At 42.0% G+C, this 21161-nt stretch overlaps 2 protein-coding genes across 2 annotated transcripts in view; both read left to right on the forward strand.

Annotated features, from left to right (window-relative positions):
• The window catches only part of LOC134088594 (alpha-(1,3)-fucosyltransferase 7-like), a 163173-nt gene that overhangs the window by 74326 nt on the left and 67686 nt on the right, over window positions 1–21161 (forward strand). The window lies entirely within an intron of this gene.
• LOC134089404 (uncharacterized) lies at window positions 475–20092 on the forward strand. Its single transcript, XM_062543847.1, has 12 exons — window positions 475–574; window positions 2163–2240; window positions 3257–3961; window positions 5002–5706; window positions 7520–8224; window positions 9324–10028; window positions 11875–12492; window positions 13088–13327; window positions 13637–13817; window positions 14101–14233; window positions 15508–15615; window positions 17735–20092. The coding sequence occupies exons 2-12, from the start codon at window positions 2201–2203 to the stop codon at window positions 18155–18157; spliced, it is 4563 nt and encodes a 1520-aa protein (XP_062399831.1). The 5' UTR covers window positions 475–574; window positions 2163–2200; the 3' UTR covers window positions 18158–20092.

Here is a 21161-nt window from a genome sequence, read left to right on the forward strand (position 1 = left end):
TGTGGACAGAGGAAACAGTTTAACAGGTATATGTAGTCTTCATAGAGAATGTATGCTTAAAGCCTGAGAGAGAGAGAGAGCTGCTGCAGCTGGCCTGGCCACCTGGCAGAAGATTCTAATTGCCCTATTATGATGTCATAATCACAATGTTAAGTCTATGGGGAAATTGTCATTTTAATTAATTAATAGTTTAAAAAGTATAAAAGTTACAAAGTTGAAAAATACAAAGCCCAGATGGCCTAAGTAAGACCTACGCAGCGCAGTTTGAATGAAGTTTCTACGTTAAACGGTTGAAGCTCCATTAAGTGCGTTAGAAGAAGAATAATAATAAGAAGTTTTGGAATAACAGTACAGTGCATTTTCATGCACTGTAATAATAAGAAGAATAGGAAGAACAGTACAGTGCATTTTCATGCACTGTAAAAATCTCCTGCGATTCGCGTTCCCGGAAGAGTGTCTCCTGTCTTGCTCAACCATTTACAATCTTCAGCGCGACTTTCAACAGCGCATCGGTATTTTGATGGTCATCGGCGCATTTGAAGGAATCTGCTTGCACTGAGACCTGATGAAACAGGTAGGCTATTCCGCTAAACTGCTTTACTAAAACTGAGGAGCCTATCGCATCTGCACTCATCTATTATTTGAACTTTTTGACAAAGTGAAACTAACTTCACTGTGGTCTCATAAGATAGGCCTACACAGTTAGGCTAGCCTACTTTCAATATTGACTGTCAATAGGTAACCATCGAAAACTTAGCCTGCCCTGAATAAAGCAATACTTGTTTGAATGACTGAATAAAAACCTATGGACATTTATCCTTCAGAGGAGTTGCTGCTTACAGTAGGCTACATCTCGTGAGAGTGCGTGATCAGCTGTGCTCTATGTCCCTCTCGTCTTTAATTCACTTTTAACCGTCCAATTGGCAAATTATAGGCCTAGTGAATAACTGAATAATAACATGTTGTTTCAAGCGACTTTTTAAAACTCCTATTTGAGGGCAGATACTATCCCAGTTGCAACACTGTAGGAACCACAAATGGGCCTGAGTGAGTGAGATGGCAGGCTACTGTATCCAGCAGTGTCTGCCTGCCTGTGACTGGTTTACTGGCTTAATTATGGCCAGTGTGCGAGTGTAGTTTTTAAAGGGCTATGCATTCTTCAAGAATTGATTTTGTCTTTCTTTTTGTGCGCAGACAGGTGATTCTCCTCTGACGCAGCCATATGAATATAATGCACTTTTACACAATAACCACATGGGGGTGATGTTATACTGTCGTTATATCAAAAGACACAAGCTCCCAAATAGTTCTCGTTTTTTCAAGCAAAGGTACTTTTCACTTTTCACTTGTAAAACAAATCTTTTCACTTTCAGCTCAGGCAGATGAATGTTGCTAACTTCAGGGTTAGTTTTTTTTTTGTTTTGTTTTGTCTTAAGCCATGCTATGCACAGCAGGGCTCTGCTCAGACTTTGCACTTGATAACTGTTATCACTTCATATGTTTAGGCCTAATTGCTTCAGTGTATTTCTTTTTCTCAGTGCAAACATGGAGGATATTGCAACATGCATTGTATCCATTCAAGTACTTTGTGTTTTGCTAATGCTTTCCTTGAACCCTGCTATTATTACCATTCAAAAGAGCATGAATATAGAACAAAGATGTAACTTTTTTAGCAGATATACGTCTTAGGTGACCGAGTCCTTAGGAAGTCTCTCCTACCAGCCAGTAAGACTGCAAATTTCTTCTGTCTGGAAGATAACGTTGGACTATGAACCTTTGTTGTAGTTTAACCAGAGAGGGTTAAAGCGGATCTTTGGTTTAACTTCATTACTGGAAGATACACTCAATGAGTATATCTATTAAATAGCTATAGTACACCTAGCTAAATGCAAACAGTTTTGGTAAACTACTGTATGATATTGGTAAGTTGTTCAGTTCTGTATTATACAATGTCGTTCATCTCTCTGTCTGTCATCACTTATAGTTTGTCTTGCATGATTAATTGTATGAAACAAATCAAAACAACTACAGTATATTGTAACTGATGTGTGTTAAAGAAAGGCCATACAGGCTTATACATGGATGGTGGGATCATTATATTTTGCAGTATTGAGTGTGTACATATTGTGTTAGCATGACGTGCTACGTTCTTTTTCTTGCAGAGACCTCTAGGAGTGTGGGCTAAGTCATCACATTGACTATGAGTAATCCTCAACAAGTGGTGCGCATCTCAAAAAGAGGTGAAAAAATACATTCCATATTACAGTGGCTTAAAACACACCATCACCAAAAAAATCTGTCTGTTCAGCATGATTTGGCCACAAGGGTGCTTTTGGCTCTGAGAGTCCAACGTTTCCTCTCATTTATTGCTATAAAGTTAGGCAATAAAAAAAAATTCACCTCAGGTTTCTAGAGAATGAAAATATATTTTTGTCATGGTGCTATTTAGTAAATTCTCAAATTCTTTGTGAAGGTTAGTTTTTTTGCTGTAATGTAAAGCTTAAATGTGTGTACAGCACATGTTTATGTTTCAGATTATGAGCTGCAGAATGCCATAATGTATTGAGAGTGAACTGAATAACCTGCATGGTAAACATGAAAACTGGGGATGGGGGTGTTGACAGTGCAATCTCTCACAGTCAGTATAAAAGCTAAACAAAACATTTTGAACAAGCTATGTACTGGTATCTACGTTTTAGGACCAAATTACTCAAATATAGTGTGAGATTGAGATTGAGACATTGCACTCTCAGACGCTCATGTCTTTCAATGTCAATGAAAGATGTTCTGAACAGGCTTCATACCTACTTTATAGAAACAAATGGCTGCAGATTTCTTTGGTTTGGAACACAGCATTTCTTTAGTCCTGCTACATATTGCAATACTCCCTTAATGGGCCTCTTAATGAGATTCAATCTGCTCAACTCTCCTCATCTCATGCAAGTGTGACCTCATATTCACCTGCTGTGTTAACCCTTAATACTCACTCTGATGATCACCAGCAATAACATTCCCATGAGCGTTAACAGTAGAGGGGTCATGTGACAGTCAGGTGCGGATCTGAGAGGCCAAGAAGCACTGTTGTTCACTGCACTGTAGGACCCCCTAAGTTGCATAGTCTACCATGGTGCTAGATATGGGCCTGTTGCAGGTTGTGTGTACGCTACATTGTGCATCCCTACATTGATCTTGTGAAGGCATTGCATTCAACTCAATACATATTTTAGTGGATTTATATGATTTGTCATTCATCCAGGTGGTGAATTCCCCATCTCAGACATGAGGATTGTGCTGCTTGGAAACAGATATGCTGGGAAGAGTTCATCAGGAAACACCATCCTGGGCAGAGAGGATTTTAGCACCTCAGGAAGAATAGCTGAGTGTGTGAAGAGAGAAGGAGCAACATCAGGGAGACACATCACTGTAGTGGAGGCACCGGGATGGTATTATAACTACACTGTAGAGCAAACTCCTGAACGTGATAAACGAGAGATTGTTCTCAGTGTGTCCCTGTGTCCTCCAGGACCCCATGCTCTACTCCTGCTCATTAATGTGAGTTGGTCATTCACAGAGACAGACAGAAGAGCAGTGCAGCAACACATGGAGCTGCTGGGTGAGAGAGTCTGGAGTCACACTATAGTGCTGTTCACATATGGGAACATGCTGGGAAACACAAGTATTGAGCAGCACATTGAGAGTGGAGGAGAGGCTCTGCAGTGGGTTGTAGAGAAATGTGGGAACAGGTATCATGTTGTAGACAATATGAAGAGTGATGGTGGCCAGGTGACAGAGCTGCTGGAGAAGATTGAGGAGATGGTGGCAGGTAACACTGGTCATCACTTTAACTTTGATGCAGCGATTTTAAAAGAGCTGAAGGAGAAGAAGAAGGAAGAAGAGAGAAGAGCAGAGGAGAGGAAGATGAAGGTACAGAAGCAGAGAAAGACTCTCAGATCATCAGCAGGTGAGAGACATTTTCTACTGTTGGACCAACACATGAACAAACTCATTAATTCACTCAACATTCATTCACACACACACACACACACACACACACACACACACACACACACACACACACACACACACACACACACACACACACACACACACACACACACATTGACATTGGTTGACATAGCTCTCTCAGGAATTCATGTTTTTAAATTGCAATGAAAGATGTTCTGAACAGGCCTTGTTGGAAACAAATGGCTGAAGATTTCTTTGGTTTGATACACAGAGGCCGTGTCCAAAAGTCAAGGGTGCACGCTGGATAGTACCGTTCTTTCCAGTAGCGTCTCAGTTAGCTTGCTCCTCAGTATGCGTTCCTACATTTAGACCGCACAAACTAGTTGGCGTCACCTGACTCGGGGAGGGGGGTGTGTTGCTTGACGATTTGCATGACGTGTGGAGCTTGACCTGCGCTGCGCAATGGATCATGGGATATCTGAGGCCAAAAAAGATGCATCGATGCACGCTTGGAAATCACGTCAAACAAAGTACCCATCTAGAGAGAGCGCTTGACTTTCGGACAGTCTATTCTGACGTAACTTCCGAAAAATGCACGCTGCCCAGTGTGTGTACTTATGATTCAGACACAGCCAGAATTTCTTCTTTAGTCCTGCTGCATGCAATACTCCCTTAACGGGCCTCTTAATGAGATTCAATCTGCTCAACTCTCCTCATCTCATGCAAGTGTGACCTCATATTCACCTGCTGTGTTAACCCCTAATACTCACTCTGATGATCACCAGCAATAACATTCCCATGACCGTTAACAGTAGAGGGGCCATGTGACTGGTGCAGATCTGAGAGGCCAAGAAGCACTGTTGTTCACTGCACTGTAGGACCCCCTAAGTTGCATAGTCTACCATGGTGCTAGATATGGGCCTGTTGCAGGTTTTGTGTATGCTACTTTGTGCATCCTCACATTGATCATGTAAAGGCATTGCATTCAACTCAATACATATTTTAGTGGATTTATATGATTTTTCATTCATCCAGGTGGTGATTTCCCCATCTCAGACATGAGGATTGTGCTGCTGGGAATCAGAGCTGCTGGGAAGAGTTCATCAGGAAACACCATCCTGGGCAGAGAGGATTTTAGCACCTCAGGAAGAACAGCTGAGTGTGTGAAGAGAGAAGGAACAACAGCAGGGAGACACATCACTGTAGTGGAGGCCCCAGGATGGTGGAGGAGCTACACTGTAGAGCAAACTCCTGAACGTGATAAACATGAGATTGTCCTCAGTGTGTCTCTGTGTCCTCCAGGACCCCATGCTCTACTCCTGGTCATTAATGTGAATGAGTCATTCACAGAGACACACAAAAGAGCAGTGCAGGAACACATGGAGCTGCTGGGTGAGAGGGTCTGGAGTCACACTATAGTGCTGTTCACATGGGGGGACTGGCTGGGAGACACAAGTATTGAGCAGCACATTGAGAGTGGAGGAGAGGCTCTGCAGTGGGTTGTAGAGAAATGTGGGAACAGGTATCATGTTGTCAACAATAAGAAGAGTGATGGTGGCCAGGTGACAGAGCTGCTGGAGAAGATAGAGGAGATGGTGGCAGGTAACACTGGTCATCACTTTAACTTTGATGCAGCGATTTTAAAAGAGCTGAAGGAGAAGAAGAAGGAAGAAGAGAGAAGAGCAGAGGAGAGGAAGATGAAGGTACAGAAGCAGAGAAAGACTCTCAGATCATCAGCAGGTGAGACACATTTTCTACTGTTGGACCAACACATGAACAAGCTCATTCTTTCACTCAACATCCAACACACACACACACACACACACACACACACACACACACACACACATACAAGCGCACACACACACACATAAACTAAAACAATCCTACTCCACCAAACACACACACACATGTACACAGACACACAAGCAAATATTAGATATCATACACACTCATTCACACACACACACACACACACACACACACACACACACACACATAATAAGCTAAATACTCCTACTCCCAGCCACACACAAGCACGCACAGGCGCACATACCCATACACATATAGGTGTACACACACACACAGGCAAAGGCACACAACCTTTTGCAAGGTGGATTTTTCTATTGTGAAAAAAAAACATGTTGAGGTGCATCACTATCACACATGATGTTCAGTGTGTGTGACAGAATGCCTAGAATGCCCAGAATCTGTTTATCAGTGGAGGTCCACATATGTCAGACATGAGGATTGTGCTGCTGAGGATGTTCTGAACAGGCTTCATGCCTACAGTACTTTATAGAAACAAATGGCTGTAGATTTCTTTGATTTGGAACACAGCATTTCCTCTTTAGTCCTGCTACATATTGCAATCATTTTTTCACTCAACATCCAACACACACACTCACACACACACACACACACACACACATACAAGCGCACACACACACACAAACTAAAACAATCCTACTCCCCCAAACACACAAACGTGTGCATGCACACACATACAGGTGCACACACACACTTAAACACACACACACACACACACACACACACACACACACACACACACACACACACACACACACACACACACACACGTACATACGTACACAGACAGACTTAGCAAATATTAGATATTATACACACTCACTCATTCACACACACACACACACACACACACACACACACACACACACACACACACACACACACACACACACACATATAAACTAAATACTCCTACTCTCAGCCACACACGCACGCACAGGTGCACATACCCATACACATTCAGGTGTACACACACAAACACACACAAAGGCACACAACCTTTTGCAGGGTGGATTTTTCTATTGTGGAAAAAAAAACCATGGTGAGGTGCATCACTATCACACGTGATGTTCAGTGTGTGTGACAGAATGACATGATTTCGGTTTCCCAGTGGAGGTCCACATATTTCAGACATGACTATTGTGCTGCTCGGGTGCAGGGATGAAGGGGGCAGGGGTGGGGTGGCGGGGGGGGGGGGGGGGGGCATTGCACTCTTAGACGCTCATGTTTTTCAATGTCAATGAAAGATGTTCTGAACAGGCTTCATGCCTACTTTATAGAAACAAATGGCTGCAGATTTCTTTGGTTTGGAACACAGCATTTCTTCTTTAGTCCTGCTGCATATTGCAATACTCCCTTAACGGGCCTCTTAATGAGATTCAATCTGCTCAACTCTCCTCATTTCATGCAAGTGTGACCTCATATTCACCTGCTGTGTTAACCCCTAATACTCACTCTGATGATCACCAGCAATAACATCTCCATGACCGTTAACAGTAGAGGGGCCACGTGACTGGTGCAGATCTGAGAGGCCAAGAAGCCTGTTGTTAACTGCACTGTAGGACCCCCTAAGTTGCATAGTCTACCATGGTGCTACTGTAGATATGGGCCTGTTGCAGGTTTTGTGTATGCTACATTGTGCATCCTTACATTGATCATGTAAATGCATTGCATTCAACACCATTAATATTTTAGTGGATTTATATGTTTTTCATTCATGCAGGTGGTGATTTCCCCATCTCAGACATGAGGATTGTGCTGCTGGGAAACAGCAGTTCTGGGAGGAGTTCATCAGGAAACACCATCCTGGGCAGAGAGGAGTTTAGCACCTCAGGAAGAACAGCTGAGTGTGTGAAGAGAGAAGGAGCAACAGCAGGGAGACACATCACTGTAGTGGAGGCACCAGGATGGTTGCACACCTACACTGTAGCGAGTACTCCTGAACGTGATAAACGAGAGATTGTCCTCAGTGTGTCTCTGTGTCCTCCAGGACCCCATGCTCTACTCCTGCTCATTGATGTGAGTAACACATTCACTGAGATATGCAGAAGAGCAGTGCAGCAACACATGGAGCTGCTGGGGGAGAGAGTCTGGAGTCACACTATAGTGCTGTTCACATGGGGGGTCTGGCTGGGAGACACAAGTATTGAGCAGCACATTGAGAGTGAAGGTGAGGCTCTGCAGTGGGTTGTAGAGAAATGTGGAAACAGGTATCATGTTGTAGACAATAAGAAGAGTGATGGTGGCCAGGTGACAGAGCTGCTGGAGAAGATAGAGGAGATGGTGGCAGGTAACACTGGTCATCACTTTAACTCTGATGCAGCGATTTTAAAAGAGCTGAAGGAGAAGAAGAAGGAAGAAGAGAGAAGAGCAGAGGAGAGGAAGATGAAGGTACAGAAGCAGAGAAAGACTCTCAGATCATCAGCAGGTGAGACACATTTTCTGCTGTTGGACCAACACATGAACAAACTCATTAATTCACTCAACATCCGACACACACACACACACACACACACACACACACACACAAACTAAAACAATCCTACTCCCCCAAACACACACATACAGGTGCACACACACACTTAAACACACACACACACACACACAGACATGTACACAGGCACACAGGCAAATATTAGATATTATATACACTCATTCACACACACACACACACACACACACACACACACACACACAAACTAAATACTCCTACTCCCTACTCCCAGCTACACACACGCACGCTCAGGTGCACATGCACATACAGGTGTACACACACACACACACACACAAAGGCACACAACGTTTTGCAAGGTGGATTTTTCTATTGTGGAAAAAAAACCATGGTGAGGTGCATCACTATCACACATGATGTTCAGTGTGTGTGACAAAATGCCATGATTTCTGTTTCCCAGTGGAGGTCCACATATTTCAGACATGAGGATTGTGCTGCTCGGGTGCAGGGATGGAGGGGGGGGGGGGGGGGGGCGGGGGGAGCGGGGGGGGCGGTGACATTGCACTCTCAGACGCTCATGTTTTTCAATGTCAATGAAAGATGTTCTGAACAGGCTTCATACCTACTTTATAGAAACAAATGGCTGAAGATTTCCTTGGTTTGGAGCACAGCATTTCTTCTTTAGTCCTGCTGCATATTGCAATACTCCCTTAACGGGCCTCTTAATGAGATTCAATCTGCTCAACTCTCCTCATCTTGTGCAAGTGTGACCTCACATTCACCTGCTGTGTTAACCCCTAATACTCACTCTGATCATCACCAGCAATAACATCCCCATGAGCGTTAACAGTAGAGGGGCCATGTGACTGTAGGTGCAGATCTGAGAGGCCAAGAAGCACTGTTGTTCACTGCACTGCAGGACCCCCTAAGTTGCATAGTCTACCATGTGATAGATATGGGCCTGTTGCAGGTTTTGTGTATGCTACTTTGTGCATCCTCACATTGTTCATGTAAAGGCATTGCATTCAACTCAATGAATATTTTAGTGGATTTATATAATTTTTCATTCATCCAGGTGGTGATTTCCCCATCTCAGACATGAGGATTGTGCTGCTGGGAAACAGAAGTGAGGGGAAGAGTTCATCAGGAAACACCATCCTGGGCAGAGAGGATTTTAGCACCTCAGTAAGAACAGCTGAGTGTGTGAAGAGAGAAGGAGCAACAGCAGGGAGACATATCACTGTAGTAGAGGCACCGGGATGGTGGAGCAACTACACTGTAGAGCAAACTCCTGAACGTGATAAACGAGAGATTGTCCTCAGTGTGTCTCTGTGTCCTCCAGGACCCCATGCTCTACTCCTGCTCATTAATGTGAGTATCACATTAACAGAGACAGACAAAAGAGCAGTGCAGCAACACATGGAGCTGCTGGGGAAGAGAGTCTGGAGTCACACTATAGTGCTGTTCACCAGAGGGGACTGGCTAGGAGACACAAGTATTGAGCAGCACATTGAGAGTGGAGGAGAGGCTCTGCAGTGGGTTGTAGAGAAATGTGGGAACAGGTATCATGTTGTGAACAATACGAAGAGTGATGGTGGCCAGGTGACAGAGCTGCTGGAGAAGATAGAGGAGATGGTGGCAGGTAACACTGGTCATCACTTTAACTTTGATGCAGCGATTTTAAAAGAGCTGAAGGAGAAGAAGAAGGAAGAAGAGAGAAGAGCAGATGAGAGGAAGATGAAGGTACAGAAGCAGAGAAAGACTCTCAGATCATCAGCAGGTGAGACACATTTTCTACTGTTGGACCAACACATGAACAAACTCATTCATTTCATTCACTCAGCATCCGACACACACACAAACACACACACACAGACACACACACAGCGCACACACACACATACAGGTGCAAAACAACAAAACACTCTTACCCCCCCAACACATACAGTACACACACACACACACACACACACACACGTACATACAACCACAAAATAAAGCACTCCTATACCCCACGTACATACACGCAGGTGCGAGCACACACACACACACACACACACACACACACACACACACTCCTCCTCTCTCCACACACCTACGCTCACATAGGCACACCCACACACCTACACAAAAACTTAAACACTCCTATGCCCCACAGACACATACACACACACACACACACACACACACACACACAAACTAACACACTCCTATACCCCACAGACACAGACACAGACACAGACACAGACACAGACACAGATGCATACACACACACACACACACACACACACACACACACACACACTCCTCCTCTCTCCACACACACGTACACTCACATAGGCACACCCATACACCTACACAAAAACTTAAACACTCCTATGCCCGACAGACACATTCACACACACACACACACAATGTACAGGCGCGCACACACACACACACAAACTAACACACTCCTATACCCCACAGACACATACACACACACCACACACACACACACACACACACACACACACACACACACACACACACACACACACACACACACACACACACATACACACACACACACAAGCTAAAACACTCCTACTCCCCCAAACACACCCGCGCACACACACACACCATCAGCAGGTGAGAGATTTTTACTACCGGTACTGTTGAACCAACAAAGTCTTACGCCACCACACACACACATACATGCATGCATGCATGCACACGCATGCACACGCACGCACGCACGCACGCACGCACGCACGCACGCACGCACGCACGCACGCACGCACGCACGCACGCACGCACGCACACACGCACACATCATCAGCAGTTGAGAGATTTTTACTGCTGTTGAACCAACAAAGTCCTACTCCACCACACACACATGCACACGCATGCACACACACACACAAGCACACAAAAACAAAACAACAAAACACTCCTACCCCCCACACATACAGCACACATACAAACACGTACAGTACACACAACTACAAACTAAAGCACTCCTATACTCCACGTACACACAGGCGCGAGCACACACACACGCACACACACACACACACACACACACACACACACACACACACAGATGTACAGTACACTCACATAGGCACACCCACACACCTACACACAAACTAAAACACTCCTATGCCCCACAGACACATACACACACACACACACACACACACACACACACACACACACAAACTAAAACACTCCTATGCCCCACAGACACATACACACACACACACACACACACTCAAACTTGAATACTCCTAGTCTCCCACTCACACATACACACATATGTACACACAGGTGTACATACACGCACTCACACACACACACACACACACACACACACACACACACACACACACACACACACACATACAAAGACATTCCCATGACCATTTACAGTAGAGGGGCCATGTGACAGTCAGGTGCAGATCTGAGAGGCCTAAAAGCCTGTTGTTCTCTGCACTGTAGGACCCCCTAAGTTACATAGTCTACCTGTGTCTGTTGCAGGTTTTGTGTATGCTACATTGTGCATCCTTACATTGATCATGTAAAGGCATTGTACTTAACCTGATGAATATTTCAAATTGATTTATGATTTTTCATTCATCCAGGTGACCATTTTACCATCTCAGACATGAGGATTGTGCTGCTGGGAAACAGAGAGGGTGGGAAGAGTTTATCAGGAAACACCATCCTGGGCAGAGAGGAGTTTAGCACCTCAGGAAGAACAGCTGAGTGTGTGAAGAGAGAAGGAGCAACAGCAGGGAGACACATCACTGTAGTGGACACACCAGGATGGTGGAGGAACTACACTGTAGAACAAACTCCTGAACGTGATAAACGAGAGATTGTCCTCAGTGTGTCCCTGTGTCCTCCAGGACCCCACGCTCTACTCCTGGTCATTGATGTGGATTATGCATGTACAGAAACACACAGAAGAGCATTGCAGAAACATATTGAGCTGCTGGGTGAGAGAGTCTGGAAACACATTATAGTGCTGTTCACCAGAGGGGACTGGCTGGGAGAAACAACCATTGAGCAGCACATTGAGAGTGGAGGAGAGGCTCTGCAGTGGGTTGTAGAGAAATGTGGGAACAGGTATCATGTTGTGAACAATATGAAGAGTGATGGTGGCCAGGTGACAGAGCTGCTGGAGAAGATTGAGGAGATGGTGGCAGGGAACATGGGCTGCTTCCAGTTGAATCAGAGTATGAACTCACCTCTACAACGTTAGTATAAAAATGTTCTTTCTTCTTTGTTTTGATTTTACTTTTAAAGGAACACTTCACCGTTTTTTCATATTAAACTATGTTATTTCCTTTACTTAGACGAGTTGATACATACCTCTCACGTTTGAATGCGTGCACTCCCTGGCTCTGGCGCGCTGCGCAACTTTGATAGCACTTAGCTAGCCTAATGCATTCATTAGTAGTTTAAGTTAGAAGCGACCAAACACCTCCATGTTTTCCCTATTAAAAATACAGTTACACGAGTAGTCACACCACCAAGTATGGTGAGACAAAATAAAACGTGGTGCATTTGTAAGCAGGTAAAAGGGATAACTATATTGTGTGGCACAGTAATATCCTCACTCTTGCACTTTCGCCGTGCGCCAGAGCCTGTGAGTGCACGCATTGAAAAGTGAGAGGTATGTATCAACTCGTCTTAATTAAGGGAATAACATAGTTTAATATGAAAAAAACGGTGAAGTGTTCCTTTAAAGTCTTACAATGCATACTGGAAATAATTTTAAGAGAAAGCCATTTTAGAGTTTTCAGTGGTTGCTGCACTCATCAAATTCTTTGTGTTTATCTATATGTGCAGTGGGAGAACACAGACCTGATGACCGCTCTGGGAGCAGATCTGGACGTGTGTCTGATCTCATACAGCAGTTTCAGCATGTTTCTGTGGCTGCCTCCACTCAGAGTTCTGGTTATGGCACAGGGCACTCAATGGAGAAGAGTGGGTCTGGAGAAATACAAACTGTGAGAAGAATCAAACCACATGAAGGTGATGAGACCTTGAGACCAGAACATGCAAAAGGACATGCAACTAAGGGGAAAGGTAAGTGTACAGTTTTAATCAGGACAAGAAACAAAAGTCCTTTTGTTTGATTCTTTAGTCACTCTGCACTCAGGACTCAGATCCTGTAATTGTTCCATGTTCAAAGACAGTTTGTTTCAGTCACATCTTTATTGTCAGCAGCATCCGCAATATTACAATTCATCATCAGATTTATAGAAACTTCAAGTCAGTTTAGTTTTTTAGGCTGTTTCCTGAAAAATCCTGAATGTTTTGATCAGCAAAATGAATAAGTGTTTCATAAAAGGTTTGATGTAGCCTTTAACGTTTACCATGTTCTCATGGTCTCAGAGAGCCGGAAAAAGAAGCATTATGTGGATGCATCTACAATAACTGTGGACTACAGTAATCGCATTGGAAGGGGAGCATATGGGGCAGTTTACACAGGATCATACCAGGAAACCCCTGCTGCTATAAAGATCATCCCCATTGAAGATGGCTTACACATAGCAAATGAGTTTCTCATACCTCTGTAAGTGTGTATGTATCTGTTTATGTATTCTGGATTGTAAACAAATGTAAACACATGGAAAAACACTTTTTAAACATGTGTTTGAGATACACAGATTGTTGTGTGTATAAAACAATTCTCGCATGTTTTACTTAAATTCATGAAAACGAATCAACGAATGGAAATGAGTGTTCATGTCATTCAAATAGATTTAACTACCTTAATACAATCAGTATTCTGTGTAAGCATAATTAATTTTCCTTGGTTCAAATACTGAAGAAAGCTAACACTGAATATTCTTCAGGCATCTGTCTCACCCCCACATTGTGCGGATGATGGCTGTAGCCAAAAGTGAGACACAGATCCTCATTGCTAACGAGTACATTCATGGTGCCAACTTGCAGGAGATTCTTTACAAAAAAAACACTCCGCTCCAAGTGAGACATAATGTTTTCTCTATCTAGTACAGGGATGGGCAACTTTCATGACTAAGAGGGCCACATTTTTTTATCACCACCATCAGAGGGCCAAATGTGGCCGCGCACTTCCGCACATCTGATGCTGCAAAATAATTCTGAATAAGAACGAAATATGTCAATTTTCATGCTCAAATGCGTTTTTAACATAGACTCCCTAACAACAAATACAAATATTTTACAGCCAGTGATAAGTATTATTTTCAGTGCAAAGGGCTCACATAAATCACCATTCAATGATGGCACAGAACTAAAAAACAATGGCCCATCATGAAGTGCAACAAGCCTCATTCAATGCAGTTATGCTCCCACTCCATTTTTAAGAATTTATAGACATTCCCTAACGTCCATAATGAGATTACAGATGTAACATGTAACATCCATCACATCTGTACTCTCATCCAACGCCAAAAAGTAAGCTACAGTAGGCCTACTTGCAGTCATGCATGATTTGTCTCAGCTCCCCCCCTCGACATTATCAGAATGTTAACAATTATGCGCGTCACCGTGCGTCGGGACAAATATACCGTTTCGAAGTTTTTACCTCCACTACGCACCCAAACAATTTCGCCATCTGATATAGCTTCTTTGCTTTGGCAAGCTCAAGCGAAACAGCAAAAGACGGATTCCTGTGTAGTTCTGCCAATTAGTCGCTATTGTTAGTGTAGGCTAGCCTACTTTTGATTTGAGGTCGGCTACGACAGCGGCCGAGAAGCTCCGTGTGTGTAGGGCAGGCTACTTCTGATAACTTTTCGCAAGGTGATGTAGTGTAGTGGCGACTTAAGTTTAAATCTTTCATGGCTGATATAGTCTCTAGCAAAACTTGACATGGGTGTGCCTTACTATTCTATAAACAGACACTGCTTCCGATTTTGACTGAAAGGTAGCCTACGGTTTTCTAGATGAGTTTTCTACTTTTCTTCCATGTGTGCACTGTTTTTCCTCAGCGATGGTAAAGGTCCAAGATGGTTTGCATAGGAGGCGCAATCTATCGGCGAACAGTATAATAACAATGATGGTGCGGTTAAAAAAAAAAAAAAAAAAAAAAAACCGCATTTTTAATCACAGTAAAAATGATCATCCGCGGGCCGCACTGAGTGAGGAGGCGGGCCGTGCGGCCCGCGGGCCGCCAGTTGCCCATCCCTGATCTAGTAATATATTTGCAATCACCATATACTATTCACATACTCGTAATATTAAATATAGTTAAAAACAATGTTTAATTGCACTTTCAGTTACAGCTTGAGGATAAGCTGTTTGTGGCTTTAGACATTGCCATGGCTGTTGACTACATACATGGAAAACATATCATTCACCAAGATCTGAAGCCAGCAAATATAATGGTAAGTTTCATGTTTTATAAACCACAAAGATTTGGGCTGGGTGTGCATACAAAGTACCTCAGTATTACAAATATACCAGTTTCGGAAATAGAATGTATTCAAGCACTCTTTAATGACAAAGCTGAAATCCCAAAAATGTAGACTAATAATCTCCTGGAACTTTATGGCGGAACACTTAATTTATCGCTATTAGCACTTCTCCTCCCCTGTGCTTGCGCGATACACCCACTTTCAGCTGATCCTCCCAGGAATTAATATGCATGACACGGAAACACGCAAATAGCCATTCTCAGCTCCCATGATAGGCAGTCTGCGCGTTTCCCTCATAGGCCAGTCAATCTAGCGTTTGACCCATAACTAATTGCAATAGTAATCATTCCAAGTTTTTTGTGATCCCTAGGTATATCTAATTAACATATCAAAAATCTACCCGTTTATATTTAGTGGAACATACTTTTTTTCAATGTGAAAGGTAGCAATTTCCAATGCATTTTGCCATTGGGATTTACTACTGGTGAAATGGGTAAAATGTTAAACTATAGATATTAAATTGAAACTTTCACAGTTGTTTACTCACATTAAGGCAAAGATTTTTTGTATTGCAAGTTTTCTGAAATGTGATGTTTAGATATGCAAATGAGACCAGTTTTACCTAAATATGCAATAATTTGCATATATTTCTAGAAAACTAAATCTGAACAATAGGTACAGTCAGCTTCAAAATAATTGCTGGATTTTGCTTCTATATTGGATACCAAAAGCCTATGCAAAGGGAATATTAGATATAGACATTTCTGAGGTGATATGAAGTGTTATACCACTGCTTGGTCAAATTTCCTATTGTGATGCGCTATTTGGAACGTGCATTATTTTTCTATATACCGCACGGCTATGAAGTAGTTCGTTTTTTTGGGCTTATTACACTTGAATATCAATTCGCCAATGTGAATGTAACGGTAAAAACAGCAACGTTGTATCTAAGACAGCGGCAATATAAACGAAAATGATAGTAGCAGTGGTATAAGCGGGATAATCAACTCCGCGCCCTGTGCGTTTATAGGAAAATAATGCATTTATCGAAGTGTAAAGTCCCCTCCGCCTGCGGCGTCGGGTCCTTATTACCACTTCGAACGTGCATTATTTTCCTATAAACGCACGGTGCGTCGTTGATTATCCCTTACATATCACCTCAGAAATGAAGAAATCAAGTCAAGTCAAAATCAATGCGTTTCAATGGAAGTACATTATAGAACAAATGATTTTCAATGATATGGTATGATGGAAGTATCTCAAGTCACATGCCAAGTCACATAAGGAAGATATTGACCTTTAGACAACATATCAAGTGAGTTGGCATGCACTGAGATACTTCCATCATACCATATCATTGACAATCATTTGTTCTATAATGTACTTCCATTGAAACGCATTGATTTTGACTTGACTTGATTTCCTCATTTCTGAGGTGATATGAAGTGATATCAAATATTCCCTTTGCATAGGCTTTTGGTATCCAATATAGAAGCAAAATTCAGCAATTATTTTGAAGTTGACTGTACCTATTGTTCAGATTCAGTTTTCTAGATATGCAAATTATTGCATATTTAAGTAAAACTGGTCTCATTTGCATATCTAAACATCACATTTCAGAAAACTTGCAATACAAAAAATCTTTGCCTTAATGTGAGTAAACAACTGTGAAAGTTTCAATTTGATATCTATAGTTTAAAATTTTACCCATTTCACCAGTAGTAAATCTCAATGGCAAAATGCATTGGAAATTGCTACCTTTGACCTTGAATAAAAGTATGTTCCACTAAATATAAATGGGTAGATTTTTAATATGTGATGCAGGAGGGTTTAAGGATCAATAAAAAGTATGAACCATTACTATTGCAATTAGTTTAAGTTTTGACCCTTTTTTGAGCTAGATTGACTGGCCTATCATTGCGGCCTGTTTATACATACAGTACTGTCACTCCCCATGTTTTTCTACGCACATTACGCCGAAACATTAGTTTTGAAACGTCTGGCCCTGAATATAACTGCCCTCATACTATTTAGTCTAGTTTGGTCTGGTATAAACTTTTGTTGACCCCTCACTGTTTCTTGTACTAAGATTGCAGCAGATAAAAAGGCCTATCTCACTGACTGGGGCATGGCAGACTGCAAGGGAGCCATCTCTATGACAACAGGGCTTCACAGTGGTCGTCTGGGAGGAACTCCTCCCTACATGGCCCCAGAGTGCCTCGTAGAGTGTGAGAAATGCAGCACCATGTCAGACATGTGGTCTCTTGGCATCACTCTTCTGGAGATGTTCACCAACTCTCAACCCTGGTCAAGTAATGACATGCAAGAAATCCGTAAGCTTCTTTACAAACACCAGAGTCCCCATGCTCTTGCTAAACTACAGCCTGCTCTTGAGGACATTGTGAAACCACTGATTGAATATGAACCCCAGTTGCGCATGAATGCCAAAGACCTGGTGATACTGTTGAAATCAAAAGTGGATCTCACCAAAAGATATGGGTTCAAATGGTAAAGAAAGGATAGTGAAAGATCAAGAGATATTTTGCAGTTTTTGTATCTTAGGTGTAATGTACCTAAGACTATAGGCCTAATTCATGTTACGTAACCAGCGGTTGAGATTGGATTCTGAGGTTTCAGAGATCATAAAATCAGTTTCAATGGGAAAGAGTCCATATGCATCTGCCAGGTTAAAATTCAATCAGCTCTCAGATTTGTGTGGTTCCTAAGCTATCCAGGGTGTACTGTAGGCCTGTCATTATCACTTTGCGCATGGCTGACCTCTTTGTAGTCATGTTTAAATTGTACATTTTTTACTGTAAGTTTGAAAGAGGAAATTTAATTATATTTTGAAGTATATTTTTTATAGTAGAGTTTATCAAAATTACTCTCCGCCAGATCAAATGTATGCTGTGCTGTGAATGTCCTGGATTCTGTGAATGCCAAAGACGATAATACACATTTCTCAGTTCAATCAAATCAAACCATATGGAGTATGGAGATCAACACAGGCAAAGAAATGGCAAATTAATATTGAATCCCATGTATCCGTGGCATTTTCTATCCCATGACAGCATCCAGACATGGGAAAATACTAAAGTGTTAGGCCCAATTCACACCAAAGATTCCCAGACAGAATTGCAGCGGTGTGAATTAAATGTTGCACGTGGTTGCAAGCTGTCACAATCCGTTGCAAAGCATTCAACATGTTTAGTCGCAGTTGCAAGTTTTTGGAACATTGCGGCTATTATTATATACAGCAATGGCATATGCAGTTGTTTTTGTACTATTTAAGTTATTAATGACCTGTATCATAATGACTAACCGTTGGAGAGAGGATTTATAAAGTACAGTTATGTTAAACTATTTACATACTACCGTGATGGCAGAGTGTAGCACCTCTTGGGAAGTGGTGATATGGTGCCTAAATGTGAAGGAAAAATATCTTTCCTTTGTCCTTGCAATATTCATTCCTGGTAAATTCGAAACATGCTCATTACAGATTAATTCAGAATAGTTAACATAAACAATTACTGTTAATATGGACAATAATATTCTGACTATTCACCTTATTCAGAATAAGACAATATTGTGATTATGATGTTTACATGAGTTGTTTACAGAATATTCCATTCACATTCCTGCACACCAAAGTCTGATTATTTCTATCAAAGGCAATTCTGTAAGTTTCTGTATTTTTCAGTGAAAATACTCCACTGGAGTATTTCATAATTTGGTAATTAATTTGATTGTTGCTTAATGTGGGCAAGGCACCTAACCCCTCACTGCTCCCCGAGCGCCGCTGTATGAAGGCAGCTCACTGCTCCGGGTTAGTGTGTGCTTCACCTCACTGTGTGCTGTGTGTGTTCACTAATTCACGGATGGGATAAATGCAGAGACCAAATTCCTTGTGTACGCAAGTATACATGGCCAATAAGCCAGATTTTATTTGATTTGATGTGATTATGGCTTTATTCGGGTTAAGCCAATCAGAAAATGATGTTTACATGGCAGTGTATTATTCAGAGTATCGTCTTCATCTGGTTAATATTGGAATGTTAACGTCAATGTAAATGGACTCACTGCCGTTAACTTCAGAGCATGCCACTTAATCCATTACAGTCATTTTTTGTAAACCCTTAGTACACATTTTTGTAACTTAATAAACCAATTCATTAAATCAAACTATATTTTGTATGGATTACGTTTATTCCATAAGCTTTATATTGTTGATGCATATAGGGCTTAAAAACAAACATAAAATTACAATTTATATTATTTTTACACATCGTTGTAAAATTATTGTCACTGTTGGGGATAACACTTATTCTGTTAAAACTGACAGAAAGTGTGTTGTGCTTATTTGTGTTATTTTTCAACAAATCCTTTGTGCTTTTAGGCTTTTGTAAATGGAATTACTTGTCTTTAAGGATTTATCTTCTGTTTTCCTTTGTAACACACTATATAGTTGATTGGGGACATACATTTGATCTGTGAAGTGCCATCCTTTCACTGTTAAGTGTGAATTTTGTCCTGTGCCTACTTCCTTGATTAAAGAACTAATTAAACAATTAATGTCTTCGTCTGTCATTGTTTTCTCCAAACCACATCTTTGTCAGTATGGTTTGAACTCATATGCAGACTCCGCTTCTTTAATCAGAAAAACAGGCACAGTGAGTATGCTCACCTACAGTACAGAAGAGCCAAAGGGTCAAAGCTCAAAGGGAATTACATTTTACAACAGGCCACTTAAGACTCTTAGTAATGTGGCACAAAGGTCGTTCACAACGAGGAAATGTTGACATTGAAGGAGGATTCAAAAGCAAGACAATTACAGTAACTAGAGAGAATTATGAGACTTCAACTCTCAAAGATACAGTAGAAGTCCATCAAGTGAGGGAAGTGATTCCACAAACAAGAGAGTCCAATCCACAAGAATTAATTCTGCAAGGTGAGAGGTAACTCCGCCTACTAGGTTATCCAGAAAGTGTTTCACAATGAAATCTGACTGAGAAGAGATTTACAACTCAAAGGTACTGTAGATCATGTCTCAGTGCTGCCAGTTTCAGCTCAACACCCAACGAGTCACATGACTACCAGGTGAATCCGCTCACTGAATTGCAGAATGGGTACGAATTTTCATGAAGAATGTCTCCATCTAGTGGTAATATCTAGTAGTGGTATATTTAGGAACAGCATGATAGCTGACAATCTTTACGTACGTATTCATTGAGGATCACAATCTCATTTTTTCCTCAACAAAGGCATTGGTTGCATCAAGAAAAAAAAGTGAGAGTATAGAGAGAAAAACTCTTGGGTTGGAACTTTCAAAATCATTGATTTACCGTATCTCACAGAGTTTGTCGATCCATCCTTCTCTGTGTGTGCAGTTAGCCTACTTGGTCTGATGCACCCACCACTAGCTTAGCTTAGCATATTGTCTCTAAGTGGGTGGCACCATATTCACACGGCTGCCATGTGTAAGCCAAAAGGAGCTATGGTGTATAGATTGCTAGACT

The sequence above is a fragment of the Sardina pilchardus genome, chromosome 8 (genome assembly GCF_963854185.1).
Source record: "Sardina pilchardus chromosome 8, fSarPil1.1, whole genome shotgun sequence".
Taxonomy (NCBI): domain Eukaryota; kingdom Metazoa; phylum Chordata; class Actinopteri; order Clupeiformes; family Clupeidae; genus Sardina; species Sardina pilchardus.